The 15,223-nt window shown below is 38.7% G+C and overlaps 1 protein-coding gene across 1 annotated transcript in view; it reads right to left on the bottom strand.

Annotated features, from left to right (window-relative positions):
• Positions 1-15,223, bottom strand: part of B3glct (beta 3-glucosyltransferase) — a 117,430-nt gene that overhangs the window by 45,771 nt on the left and 56,436 nt on the right. Inside the window, exon 7 of the mRNA XM_027928956.2 lies at positions 7,831-7,967. Coding sequence (XP_027784757.2) covers positions 7,831-7,967 — 137 coding nt within the window. The remainder of the gene's footprint in view (positions 1-7,830; positions 7,968-15,223) is intronic.

Genomic DNA, 15,223 nt, shown 5'->3' on the forward strand with positions numbered 1-15,223 from the left:
AATACCATATGGTTTCATATTTGTTTTTATAGCTGAATATTCCCCCAGTGTAATTATAAACCTCCTGATACATATTTTAACTACAAAGAAATAATAGTGATTTAAAAGGAACAATAGTACTAAGTTTCAAAATATTTTTTTACTGTGCTTATAATTACATCTTATTCCATTTGGGTCATGAAAGATTTTTTTTCTTTACAAATATTTACTTCTTAGAGGGTTGGGGCAGTAGCTCAGTGACAAAATGCTTGCCTAGCATGCATAAGACCCTGGGTTTGAGCCTCAAACCTGGTGCAAAAAAAATGCCCCAAAACGCTTTTTAGTAAAATAGTGGTTACCAGGCACTATAAAGGGTAGGGAGCAGGAAGGGATAGAGAAGGGATGGTTAACAAGTATAAAGATACATTCAATAAGAGAATTAAGTTCTAGTGTTCTATAACCCAGCCAGGTAACTACAGCAAGTAATAATTGAATTTAAAAATAATTAGAAGAGAGGATTTTCAATATTTGAACACACAAAAAAATACATGTTTGAGGTGATTGATATGCCATATTACCCTGATATGATTATTATACATTATATACATGTATCAAAATATTACACAATACTCCATGAATATGTACAATTATGTACCAATTGAACTCTTAATTTTTTTTATTTTTAAAAATTCATTTCTGATTAGAAGATAAAGGAGGAAGAGAAAGCTTATTATTTAAGTTTAGTTATAAAGCATTTATCTCATGGTTGATATGAATGTATTAAGAGCAGGTAGCAACAAAAGAAGACCCAGGTGGTATCTGTCAAAATCCTGTTCAATATCTGCCCACAAATCTGTCAGTAAGAGTGGGTGAGAATTCATAGAGAAACTACATCCTCCAATGCATTCCTGATATATAGTAAGAGGGGAAAAAAACCTGCTCTGGCAAGCAGGATCTTATTTCAATTTGAATTCTGCTCAGTTGGAGACTGATTTCCCAAATAAACTATATCAAGGTAACTTTGGGATTTAGAGTCACACCACAGGCCTTCAAAAGCTAATCAGACCACATACAGTAAATATTCAGCTCATTTCAACTCCAAAGACAAAAAATGTCCTACCCAGGCTTATTGCCAGAGACAAGGGACACAGAAGGGATCAGAATCCAAGTGGCATGCGACAGCCATTGTTAGATGGTTATTTCATACTCCCCTTTCTCAATAGACAATCCACCTTTGAATTGTTGCTTTAAATATATGCTTTATTTTTCAAGTTTCTTTCTCATTCAATTCTTGAATTCTTTTTGTTTGTTTGTTTGAGGGACAGCTCAGAGGATAAAAAATAAAAACCACTGATAGAATTTCTTTGAAACATACAATGATGGATTAGAGAACAAATAAAAACATAACCTATAGGGTTTAAGTGGCTATCTCTTGCAGCCCAGGGAGTCCACACAAACCAAGCTATGATTACCCCAACATCATGAAATCAGCTTCTAGTGCTGCCTGGGGCCTAAGTCAGTTATTTGCAAATATATACAAGTCCTAAGAATATATAGAATGCTCATCTATTTTAAAAGGCAACCCCTAATATTGGGAACTATCTTTCATTTTCTCATGCAGTAAGCATCATAGCACAAGGTTTTTCAAATGTCAATTTTAGTACCAAACAATGCTAAACAAACAAACAATGAAGGTCAGAAATTCTACTTGGATACAATATCTTCTCATTAAATATTCAGTTCTTTATATCTATGATATTTGAAACTCAGTTTTCCTAATTTTTAGAAGCTGTTAAACCACACACCTGATAGCACAGTTCTAATGATACAGCCAGCTAGACTGAGGATGTGTAAAAGATCATGGGCCCCTTCAACTCAATAACAGGCAAACTTCTAAGTTGACTTTTCTAGTATCACTTGGGAACCAGTCAGCAGAGCAAGATATTGCAGGAAATCTAAGGTAGAAGGTAGAAAAACAATGGAGAAAACCAGTAACAATTTTCTATAATAACATACATTTGAAGAAATCATCTTATTGGAAATTTAATTATTAGAGTTTCTCCAAAGATACAATTTTTTTTTTCAAGAGATCATGTAGATAGAGCACCAGGGCATGTCAGAGGATCCCATGGATGGACTGTTAGAAACGTTGAGCCGTGTTAATTCAAAACTCATTGTTGTAGGATCATTAAAACAGATATTATTTCTCCTAGGAAAAAGTCTAAGGAAGTGTGTGTCATGAAATGTGTTTAAGTAACCAGTTGTCACGGTGACTTAGGCAAAAGAAGCACTTAGTATCTCTAAATTGTTGCCTTATCTATGAAGTGGGCATAACATCAGACAAAGGAATCAGTGTCCCTGTAATGGGCATTGCTCCTTCTTATGCATTGCAGTTCCCCCTTCCTTCTTCCTAAACAAATTTTGATTTTGATTAATTATTAAGCCAAACAATTAAATAAGCTTCAAGATCAGAACCTGAAAATTCTGGACCAATCAAAGCACTGCAATCCCTGGTAATTATTAATCGTCAGTCCAAGGTTGGTGTGTGCCTTAAAAGAGCCCAACCAGACTCAGGATAAGGGATTAGCTTCCCCTGGGGGAGAGGTCCTCTGCTGGTGGAAAGAAAAAGGAAACATGAAGTCCTTACTGTCTTGAAACCACAAAAGGAAACAGATTTAGGATAAACAGACACTGTGACCTATAGGCAAGAGACAGAGAGAACTTGGGTCCTCAATCATGCCGCTGAACTCTTGTGTCAACCAACCAGAGACCTCACCTCCAGTCACAGCAATAAAAAAACATTTCCTTAATCCAGTTTGAGTTGTTTATTGATATTTGCACCCCAAAGTGTGCCAACTCACATAGTTCCTAATAACAGGAGGAAATAGGTCAGTGCTTTAGTTCAGAACTGAGAAAAAACAACTAGGAAAATTTTGCAGTTGATGGGACTAATGGAGATCTTCTGTTCCCTTTTAGTTCTAAGTGCAATACCAATTTCTTATAGAATAAGAATCTCCTGTTAGAAAATCACTTAACAATATACCTTGGTCACGAGAGAGTTGCTATGCCAGAGGTGTTATATCATTTGGTTTGATTACTTGTCTGCATCAGGGGAAAAGAATAAATATGGTCTAAAATAACTGGAATTTGAATATTTTACTATAGTAGAATCTAAAGTTTTGGTTTGTTTTTGCTGGCAGGGGAAAGGGAGGCAAAACAGGGAGAAGATCATGGGAATTAATCCACTAAAAGCATGCTATAGTTTATTGATCACTGTTCAGTGATGTGAAGAGCAGATGAGACCGATTCAGGTTATCTGGTACCTCATTCCTCTATGATGTTAAGTTATGGGGAAAGTGATGGAAATTTCTGAACTTTGTGCGAAAGATTAGTCTCTTGGCCCTAAATTCCTTAGCCATAGTTCCCTATTCCTAGGGTCTGGATGTCTACATTCCCCTAAAATCCATATGCTGAAATCTAACCCTCAAGATGATGTTATTAGGAGACTGGATTTGGGGGCATGGGGAGGTGATTAGCTCATAGGGAGAGAGATCTCATGAATGGGAATAGAATTCTAATAATAGAAGCCTGAGGAAGCTTGTGTGACCCTTCTACCATGTGAGGATAACCGTGATGTGTTATCAGTGAACCAGAAAGGGGGCCTCATTAGATACCGAATCTTCAGGTGCCTTGATCTTAGACTTCCTGGCCTCCAGGACTCTGAGAAATAAACCTGTAATTTATAAGCCACCAGTTCATGGTATTTTGTTCAGGCAGCCCAAAACGACTAAGACACCTACCCACCCTGCTGCGATGATGAAGCCCTCAGTTCTCTCTCATATCTCAGTGGAAAATATTGGTAAGCATGACCACAAAGAGACCTGAGCCTCCTATGGAAGCTGTGTACATGGCTCTGTCCCTTGTCAACCGATGTGTTCAACAACCTCGAGAACATGAGAGAAGGGAGTCATGACTGTGTTCTCCTGTGGGACTTCCTTGCAGAATGCCAGGAAATCCATAACAAAAAGTCCTCCCACAAACAGGACTCGCACCTGGGTTAGTGTACAACCTACAGCCTAGTTGGCAAAGCCTGGGCAGCTACTTGCATGGGAAACGTAAAGTAGTTAGGAAGCTGGCATCCGCCAGAGCCAATGGAACCAGCCAGGGCTTTGGTGTCTCCAAGCCTGATGAGGAGTATGGGCAGAGGGAGACCCACGAGGATCTGTAGAAAAAGTCGTATTCTCACGCCAGCCAGTCAGGCAATAAGAGTTGGCTGAGCAGTCCTAGAAGAGGATACTAGGAATCAAAGAGGTGTTCAAAGAGATTAATTCCATCCACCTGGTTTAAAAAAAAATACTCAAAAGGGAAGCAAAAAACAGTTCTACACCTAACTCAAAACTGAATTCAGCACCAAGAGGCCTCTATGAAAGTCTGCCAGAGGAAAATGGGGGAACTGATGGGCAGAACTCTCTAGACAACCAGGATTTGCCCTCAGGATGAGAGGCCAAGCAGGTCAGAGGGCAGGGATGGGGAAAGAAGATCTACTGGCCTCAGAGAAATAGCTACGTCCCCATGTACACTGTACTTGGGCTCCTAGGTCCACCAGGAGCTCCATAGCCCTGGAGGGAGAAGCAGTGGTGTGCCACAGCGCTTCACGGGGCAGAGGGAGCTGTGCTTGTGCCTTTCTAAAGGAACATGGTTGAACTATGGGGAACAGGAGACAAACAAGCTTATGAAGAGCTTATAACCCCCAAGTCAAAGAAATCACAGCCACACCGGCTTCTTCCCATGGAGAAATCAGTCCTGAGCCTTCCACACTAGGGAGCAAAGTCAAGAGAGCAAGGAAGGATGAGGGAAGCCTCCTTGACTGGGGGCTGGGAGGAATCGAGCAACAAGGCACAGTGCTTTGGATTATGACGTGAAGCTTAGAGCTCGGTTTTTTTTTTAAGAGTTCAGACCAAAAAGAAGGTCACTAAACTGGGCTCCAAACACAAGGGTGCTGGCAGCTCCTGGCCTATAATTTGCAACAAACCAAAAGTGATTTAATGTAAGAATAAATATGACCTTGAACAGGTGAAGGAAGACACTTTCCCCTCTCCCCCACAGGGAGCAGAGCCAGGTGAAATAGTGGAGGGCGAGAGGGAATGATACTGTCTTTTCTTTTCTTCTTTTCCCTTCCTTCCTGACACTCCCAAGACAAGAGCAGGGAAACCAGGCAGACTCTCTTAGGCATGCTTGGCCCCAGCTGGGAGAAGGGCATTCTTGCCCAGCAGCCTAAGGACAGGGTACAGAGTCAGGGGTCTTTGTTGGAGACAAAATAATCCACTCTGGATAGTTGAAGCACAGGCTGCATTTATTCAGGCTCAAAGAATTGCTGGAATGTCTGAGTAAAGAAACTCTAGGGCGAGACTCCAAGAACGAAACCCAGATTTGCACAGAAATAAGCAGCCAAGGAGCTTCACCAGGGAGCTGCTACATCAGCAGCTCACTGCTTTAGCTGCCAGCCTCGTCCCCTGCTAAGATCCCTCAAGCCACATCCTCCTCTGTGCTTTGCCTCCTTCCCACATAACTCAGTTCCCAAAATGAATTGTATGTGACACAACTTCCTGATACATCACATAGCTGTTCCCTAGGAGCAAGGAAGGTTAGAAAATCCAGGGGGGATAGCGAGGAAGAAATAGATTCCTGGACACACACACCATACCAAGACTGAACCACGAAGAAAAAGAAACACTATACAGACCAATAATGAGCAACAAGATAGAACTGGAATAAAGTCTCCCATCAAACAAAAGCCTAGGATGAGATGGCTTCACTGCTGAGTTCTACCCAATATAAAAAGAACTAATACCAATTTTTCTTAAGTTGTTCTAAGAAACTAAAGAGAGAGGAATTTCCCCAAACTCATTATACAATGTCAGCATCACCCTGATACCAAAACCAGACAAGGACACAACAAAATAGAAAGCTATAAGCCAATATCCTTGATGGGTATTAATGTAAAAATCGTCCACAAAATATTGGCAATACAAATTCAACAGCATATTGAAACAATTATTCACCATGATCAAGTGGGATTCCTCTCAGGAACTCAAGGAAGGTTTGACATACATGAATCAATAACCATGATACAACACATTAACAGAATGAAGGTCGAAAACTAGATGATCATCTATACAGATGAACATCATAAAGGTCATGTATAATAAACTAATAGCTAGCATAATGCTGAATGGGGAAAGGCTGAAACAGCTCACTATTTTCACAATAGCCAAGAAATGAAAACAACCTAAGTGTCCATCAAGTGATAAACGGACAAAAAAAAATTGTGGTATATATGTATAATGGAATACCAGTCAGTCATAAAAAAAAGAATGAAATCCTGTCAATTGCCACAACATAGATGAAACTGGAGATCATTATGTTAAATAAAATAAGCCAGGCACAGAAAGACATGTACTGTATGATTTCGCTCATATTTGGAACCTAAAAATTTGATCTTATAGAATATGAGAATAGAATAGTGGTTACTAGAGACTGGGAAGAGAAGGGAGAGGAAGGGAGAGAAAAAGGTAGATCAAGGGGTGCTGAGTTACAGTTAGATGGGAGAAAGAAGTTCTGGTGTGATTTCACTATAATCGGGTAATTATGTGCTGTCAATCAAAAGCTACAAGAAAGGAGTGTGAATGTTTTCACCATAAACAAGTGATAAATGTTTGAAGTCAGAGACATGTATAACTTGTGTAAAATGATTTAAATTTTACACACTGTATAATGTATATCATATAGCACATGGTATCCCATTAATACATACAACTTTATGTATTTGTATATCAGTTAAAAATAAATTGAAATAGAAAAAAAATAGGTCTCGCTGCTACTGGTTTTTTGTTTGTTTTTTTGTGGTGCTGGGGATGTAATCAGGACCTCATGCATGCTAGGCAAGAACTGTACTCCTGAACTAGACCCCTCACCCAACAGAGGAAGTCTTGCTCTAGTGGTGGTGGTGTGGATTCTACACGGGGAAGAAGGATATTATACTCTACAGAACTTTCGAAAGTGAAGAGAATAGTGAACAAGTTTTGGCCAGCTAGGGACAACACGGTCTCTTTTCAAACCCCAAGCCCTAGAAGCAGGACATTGAATGAGAAGCGAAAACCCTTTCATCTCTGAAGATATAAAGGTTACAAGTGTTTTGTCAACTTTTCATTCTTTAAGGAGTATGAAGTATTCAGATTGACAAGAGCCTTTTGACAATCACACTTCTCCTGAATTGCAACTTAATCGTCTTCACTTTCCATATGTAATCAAGTACCGCTGCAGCTGTGCACACACACACCTGGGTATGACCACCGACAGCACCTTCTGCTGGCCGTCCCTCCTGCCCGGCCCATGTTTAACATGCATAACCACGCACATAACAAGCCATCCACCCCCCCCACCTCAGCATGCTACTGATTCGCTTTCTTACTTGCAATCAATGTAATACTGAGAAGCAAACCAAGTCCCTTCAAAAGAGTCATGTTGCTTCCTTGTACACAGTTCTCAGGGCCCTTTCGTGCTCTCCTTGGTCTCACAATTTATTGCCTGCTTTACTTTGCAGGTGAGTAAGAGGAAGTACAGAGAAGTGGAATGATTTGTCTGAGGGGACTCATAAGTGACAGACTTGAAGCAACAGCCCTCAGGGCTCTCGCTCCATGTCCCTTTTTTTTTCATTTTACCACCCACTGCCTCTGGCTGAAAAACTCATTTGAGATCCTGAGATCCAGAAAGAACAGAACTCAGCAAAGTAAAAGTTGGTACATACACCAAAAAAAAAAAAAAAAAAAAAGTCGAATGATCAATTCTTACTTGTTTACAAGTGGAATACTAAGGGCCCAGCCGGCAGCAAAGTCTGGATATTTAAAAACCGTAGGATTTTCAGAAAAGGCATAATGGTGAATTACTGAAGATTCTTCGTCATGTAATGCTTTTCCTAAAAACCATTCCTGTTAAATAGAAATATAAAATGTCATTGTATAGAAAGGCCATTCATGTAAAACCCAAAGCAAAGTCGTACCATTAGTTTTAATTAATTAAATATCATGGGAGATAGAGTTAACACAGATTATGTACTTTGGCAGAATTGGAACAAAAATATAATTAAACCACTATGACAATGAATCAATCTATCTATCTATCTGTCTATCTATCTATCTATATATATATGGAGTTAAAGATCAGATCATCGGAATGAACAAAATGTGAGTCATCATTATACCATAAGTATATAAAAGTGGTATTTTATAGAATATTGCACGTAAAAATATTATGAAAGCAAAGAGAATAGTGGCTCCTATGCTTCACTAAAGTTTTCAAAGAAAGATCTGAAAGATTCTTTTGAGAATCAGGGTCTATTTTAAGCATTCATTCATTCATTCAATTAATATTTATTGAGAATCTCCAGCAGGCAGCAATATAGCTTACACTATAACAGGGAAATAGGAATTAAACAAATAAATACAGCAATTGACTGGGGGCTGTCCTGGATCAAAAGGGAAATACCTTATGGAACAAATAAATGGAAATGAAATAATACCAAGGAGCCCACTCTGCAGAAATCTGAGGAAGTTAATGCAAAAGTCCCTGAGGTAAGAAAAAACTTGATGACAAAAAACATCTAGGTTGGCTAGCAGATGCTGGACTTGGGGAACATGGTATGAAAGAGACAGGCAGAAGACAGACCAGATTGGTTTTCTGAATCAGAGGAAAGGAACATGAGATTTATTCTAAGGGTAATAAAAGACTTCCACTTTTGGCCACAACAGAATAGCCTGGATTAGATCTATGTCACCATTAAAAACAGGTATGAATGCTGGAGAAATATGTAACACAAATGATTGAAGTCCTTGGAAAACAACAAAGGCAGACAGGATGTGAAGGGCTAAAATTTCACAATTGAAAAACCCATCTGTGGGAACCCAAGATTGGCCTCTTCTTTCCCACAGGAAACTTACTGGCTTCTGAGCTGTGGCTAGCATGTAGCAGAAGTTGCAGCTAGAAACTTCTGCAATCTTACTGGACTGAAGAGGTAAGCTTTGGCATGCAATTTTCACTCAACTACCTCAGCTGCACAAAAAAAAAAAAAAAAGTAAAAAAATAAGAACCAAACAGGAAGCAGAAGTGGAAAGGCTAAAAAGCTGAGCAAAGCCTTTGGCAGTCTATGGTTCTGGGAAGACCCTACCAGGATGAAAGGGTGCTAAGAGTAAGGGTGATCTGTAAACAGACTTACCCAAACCTGGCCTGTGACACAGAAGAATATTATATTCTCCCAAAGAAAGTTTCTATCATCCACAGAAAGAAAGTTTCTATCATCCACAGCCTCCTTAATTTTTCACATAAAATATGTAGCATTCAGTCAAAAACTAAAAGGCAGGACAAGAAATAAGGCCAAATCAAAAACAAAGAGATTAAGTGAAAAATACAGATGCACAGGTAAATTCAATTTTGCAGCTATCAAGCAAAACTTTCAACATTATTAATATGTTTAAGAAAATAGATGAAAGGATGGAGAACTGCACCAAAGAACTAGAATCTATAAACAAGAATCAAATGGAAATACTAACACTGGATGATTAATTCAAAAAGATATTAAACATAAAGGAAGAGAAGATTTGTGATCTGGAAGGTAAGTCAGTAAAGAAATATCCAGACTGAGGCACCAAAAGGAGGAAAATACAGAAAAGCACTTAAGGCCATATGAGGTACATTGAAAAGACAGAAAAATTCATGAAATTGGAAACCAAGGATATGAAAAGAGAGGGGAGGAAAATGAAGCACTAGTTGAATACAGGCTTAGAACTTTCTAAAACTAACCAAAGTCATCAAGCCATAGATTTAAGAATCTCTATAAATTCAAATCAGGATGAACAAAAGCAAACCACACACAAGCACATAATGGTAAAACTATCGAAATCCAAAGATAGAGAAATTTAAAAAGCAGCTAGTGAAGAGTGTTCAAGGAAGGAGGCAAATGTGTACAACATCTCTTTCAACAGAATAAAAAAAAAAGATAAACAGTTGACTTCTCAAGTGAAATAATGGGAGGTTAAGACGATGGTACAACATCCTTACAGTGACTAAAGACTAAAGAATGACTGCCCATCTAGGAAACGATACCCAGTGAAAATATCTTTGGTGAAATGGGAAACCACTGGAAGTTTCTGAGCAGGTGAGTGGTAAGATCTGAATCATAGAGGAGCTAGATTATTAGGATGGGAAGAACAGAAATGAGGAGAACAATTTGGAGGCTCTATTAGTGGTCAAGGCAAGAGATGGTGGTGGCTTGGACCACAGTACTAGTACTAGAGAGAAGATGGATGACAGAGATATTCTGAAAGTAGATCTAGCTGGACAGACACACGTGGAGTTGAAGATAAAAAGAGGAAACTATCACAAGTCCTAGGGTTTTTTGTTTGTTTGTTTTTATGAGCAACTTGATAGACAGTGATGCCATTTCTGAGAACAGGAGGACTGAGCATGGAAGGGGCACTGGAGGGCATGAAAAGCTCAGTTTTGAATGTATTGAGTCTGAAGTTTCTTTACATAAGCAGAGGTATGAAGTGGCAGGTCTGATACAGGAGTGGGGAACACCAGGTTCACTCCCTCACTTCCTTCTCACTCTGCTCCAGTGAGCCCTGATCAGGGAGGTACTCTCTGAACACCCTACATGGTCTAGGAAGCCATTCTCAATCTCTTGTACCCCCATTCTGCTTTTTCTCCATAACACTTGTTGCCGTCTGATGTATTATATATTTGTTTGCATTTTGATCACTACCTTCTCTGAAACACAGCATCACCTCCTTGGGGGCATGGATGTCATCTATTTTGTTCACTGCTATCCCTCTAGTATCTCTACCATGTAATGGGCACTTAGTTGCTTTTTTGTTAAATGAATGGAGAAAGCCCTGGGGACAGACTGAAGAAACCAAAACATAATAAATCAAGTTACCCTAAGTTCTAAAAATTTTGATGTGTTTTCTTTCTGATTCAACTAATGCCACCTTATTCTATTCCTTATAAAAATATAAAAGTGGGAGGGATACAGTGCTTATGTGCCCTTCAATAACTTTTAAGAGTCTTACTATACTTGTGGTTGTATCCCAAATAACTCCCAGAGCCCTCGTTTAAGTCATTACGAGGTGAGAAGAATGCCCAGTAATGATCAAGACAAATAACCTCAGCTTCAGATGGATTTCAATAGCTTTTTTAAAAGTCAATAACTTAGCTCTTTATCAAAACTATCAAACTCTTGCCAATGCTGGGAAAATTGGAAAGTTACATATAACAAAATGAAATTAAACCCCTATCTCTCACCCTGCACAAAAATCAACTCAAAGTGGATCAAAGACTTAGGCACTAGAGCAGAGACCCTGCGCCTAATAGAAGAAAACATAGGCCCAGATCTTCACCATGTCAGTTTAGGAACTGACTTCCTTAACAAGACTCCTATAGTGCAAGAAGTAAAATCAAGAATCAACAAATGGGATGGATTCAAACTAAAAAGCTTCTTCTCAGCAAAGGAAACAATAACATGAAGAGTGAGTCTAAGATTGGAAGAAAATCTTTACCACATGCACCTCCAATAGAGCACTAATCTCCAGGTTATATAAAGAGCTACAGAAAACTTAACAACAAAATAACAACAAATAACCCAATCGATAAATAGGCTAAGGAACTGAACAGATACTTCACAGAAGAAATCCAATCAATCAACAAATTCATGAAAAATGTTCAAAATCCTTAGCAATGAGAATCAAAACTACACTAAAATTTCATCTCACTCCAGTCAGAATGGCAATTATCAAGAATACAAGCAACAATAAATATTGGCAAGTGCTGCAGTCTGGCTGGGCACAAATGCCGCAGTCTGGCTGGGCACACAATCACGAGCCACCACACAGCTTGTAGATTCAAACAGCAACTCTTTATTCCCGAACTCACACCAGCCGTCTACAATCACGTTCTGGGGAAATCCACGTTCTCTGCCCAAATCCACGTTCTCTGCCCAAATCCACGTTCTCTGCCCAAATCCACACCCACTGGGCTTCTATCTCCAAAATATACTGTCTGAATCCCGTGAGAACTCAAGGGGAACTCAGGCAGCAGGATACGCCCTATTCCCAGCAGGAATAATCTTAAACCTTAAACCTGGAACCTAAACTGGGAACGCCCTAAACAGGATTATCTTAAAACCGGGAACACCCTAATCTGCCTTGGTCCTTGAGCAAGGTCACCTACATTCAATGTCGCTGCAACATGTCAGCAACATGGGGTACGCTGGCAAGGAAATTGTCATACCTACTTGGCTAATGGCTCCCAGCAGGCAAGGATGTAGGGAAAAAGGTACATTCATACATTGCTGATGAGACTGCCAATTGGCGTGACCATTATGGAAACCAGTATGGAGATTCCTCAGAAAACTTGGAATAGAACCACCATTTGACCCAGCTATCCCAAGTCTCAGTTTATACCCAAAGGACTTAAAATTAGCATATTAGAGCGACGCAGCTACATTAATGTTTATAGCAGCTCAATTCACAATAGCTATACTATGGAACTAGGTGCCCTTCAACAGATGAATGGAGTTAAAAAATGTGAGATATATACACACAAACACACACATATATATATATATACACACATATATATAACATATATATAAACATACGTACACACATGATGGAATATTACTCAGCCTTAACAAAGAATGAGATTATGGTGTTTGCTGGTAAATAGATAGAGCTGGAGAATATGATGCTAAGCAAAATAAGCCAATCCCAAAAAATCAAAGGCCAAATATTTTCTCTGATATATGGATGTTAATTCACAATAAGGGGGTGGGGTGCTAGAGAAGAATAAAGTTACTTTAGATTAGGTAGAAGTGAGTGAAGGGGGGGAGGGGTTATGGGAATAGAAAAGATAGTAGAATGAATCAGACATTATTATCCTATGTACATATATAACTATATGACTGGTGGGATTCTACAACATGTACAACCAGAAGAATGAGAAATTATACTCCATCTATGATGTATCAAAGTGCATTCTACTTTCATGTATAACTAATTAGAATAAACTTTTTTTAAAAAAAGAAAATCACCCATTTATCATACCATGCCTCTATAGCCTATAAAGAAAATAAACACCTTGGTATATTTTGGCAACCTTCTTACCAATCTTTTAATACTAAAATCTCTCATTCCAAACATAATTTTATGTAAAACATGTTGTCATATTTTATCTCCTAATTGCAGTGTGTATCTATTATAAACTATGTAAGAATGTTTTTCAATATTTTTGTGCAGGCTATACACAACTTTAAGGAAGTAACTAATATAGAATCTATGGAAAGAGGCAAACCCCCTATTTTTTTCATGATTTTAATGGCTTCACAGAGAGGATAGTGATACACACTGTAGGACATTTCACCTCTATTAAAAATAAATACAAGAAGTCAATACACTTCATCAAACACACACCCATGAAAAGCATGCTTTGGGGAAAAAAGACAACAAACAAGATATGGAAAATTATAGAAACCACCTAGGAAGGCCATTTAACAGAGATCATTTAATAAAGATTTATTTTTATATTTAAAATACTGTATAAACAACATAAATTTGCATTTGTAAGAATGGCTGAATGATATTAAAGGAAAATATTAGAAGCAAACAAAAGACCTGATTTCTAACACATTATATAGTTATTGTTTCAATGTGGCTTATTTGTGTCAATATCAAAGTCAGGCTTGCTTTGTGCTTTTTTTCCTAAGATTTTTAAATCTTAGGAAAAAAGAATAAAGGGGTTAAAAAAATCATATGGGTTTGAGCTCACTTCAAATTATGTAATCTTTATTCCTCAATGTTAGTTTCAAAAGAAATAAAGCATCCTAGACATTTTTCTCCCGGAGGCAGAGTTCAGAAAAGAGGGAAAAAACATCTCATTTCACCTCTGTTCTGTACTTGCTTTTCATGAACTTGTTTTGAACTTTTACATTTATCATCCCAATTTTCATTAAAAAGCACAGTGAGTCACCATCTCCTGTACAGAATTAGAGCCATGGATAATGGAAAAATAATCTCCAGGTGAACCAAACACCAGGAGGAGACTGAAACTCCTACATCCTAAAAAAGATTTGGGAGTTTTTCTCAAGTTAAAAAAAAAAAAAAGCATAAAAGCTTAATGAAGGATTTATATAAAACATGGCAACCAAGTACACAGATGCTGGTTAGCATCATTTCAAAAGACTGGAGGAGTCGGGTTCATAACTTTTCTCTTCTTTGAAGACTTTGTTTTTTCACCTAACAACCTTCTCATCCAATTATATCTATACCTTCCCAAAATCAAAAGCAAAAAAGAGAAACCATGTAGATCCTTCCAGCTTTTAAAGATCATCAAAATCAATGGTTTATATTACAGTAACAGACTACCCCATATTTGAGAACTTAATCTGATCACCACCGCTGCCCTTCTTTACATCTATATCAACAAACCAAGCAGGAAGCCAGAACCGGCCTTTCATTCCCCAGAAAGTCATTAAACCACATTCTTCTCTAGAGTGGGCTTCCGGGTGGCGTAGATAACTAGCGGTACCAGAAAGGGTCCAATTCTGCTTATCCCAAGTCTAAAGGATCCCATAAAGCAACCAGGTTGCAACCTGGGCTTCTCTAAGAGAACTGAATGTGGTGCTGGGGATTGAACCCAGGGCCTAGTGCATGCAAGGCAAGCGCTCTACCAACTGAGCTATATCTCCAGTCCCTTGATTGACTCTTGACCTATGTCCAGGGCAGCCTTTTAAGCCCTCTGAGCCTTTGAACACAATCTGGAAGTAAAGCTGATATTTTAGGATTTTCAGCCATTCACAAAGGGTGATTGACCCCTCCTAAATGTTCAACCCTCTGCTCAAAGCTAGGGATTCAGAGGGAAACAAGATCCCATTGCTGGATCAAATCTATACAAAATAAGACCTGAAAATATGAAAGTGGCTGTGAACTTCACTGAATCCCTCTAATGCAAGAACCATTCCTTCTCACTTCAGTCCTTCTCAAATAAGTTCCTTCTGCCTGAACATCCTCTTCTGCTGATTCCTGCTCATCCTGCAGGACTCAGATGAGAGTGAGCATCCTTTGCTGTCCTGACCCTCCCAGATTAGGCTCAACACCTTGTTATATGCTTCTCAGGGCCTCTCAAGCTTCTCCTTATT

Source organism: Marmota flaviventris, chromosome 4 (genome assembly GCF_047511675.1).
Source record: "Marmota flaviventris isolate mMarFla1 chromosome 4, mMarFla1.hap1, whole genome shotgun sequence".
Lineage (NCBI taxonomy): Eukaryota > Metazoa > Chordata > Mammalia > Rodentia > Sciuridae > Marmota > Marmota flaviventris.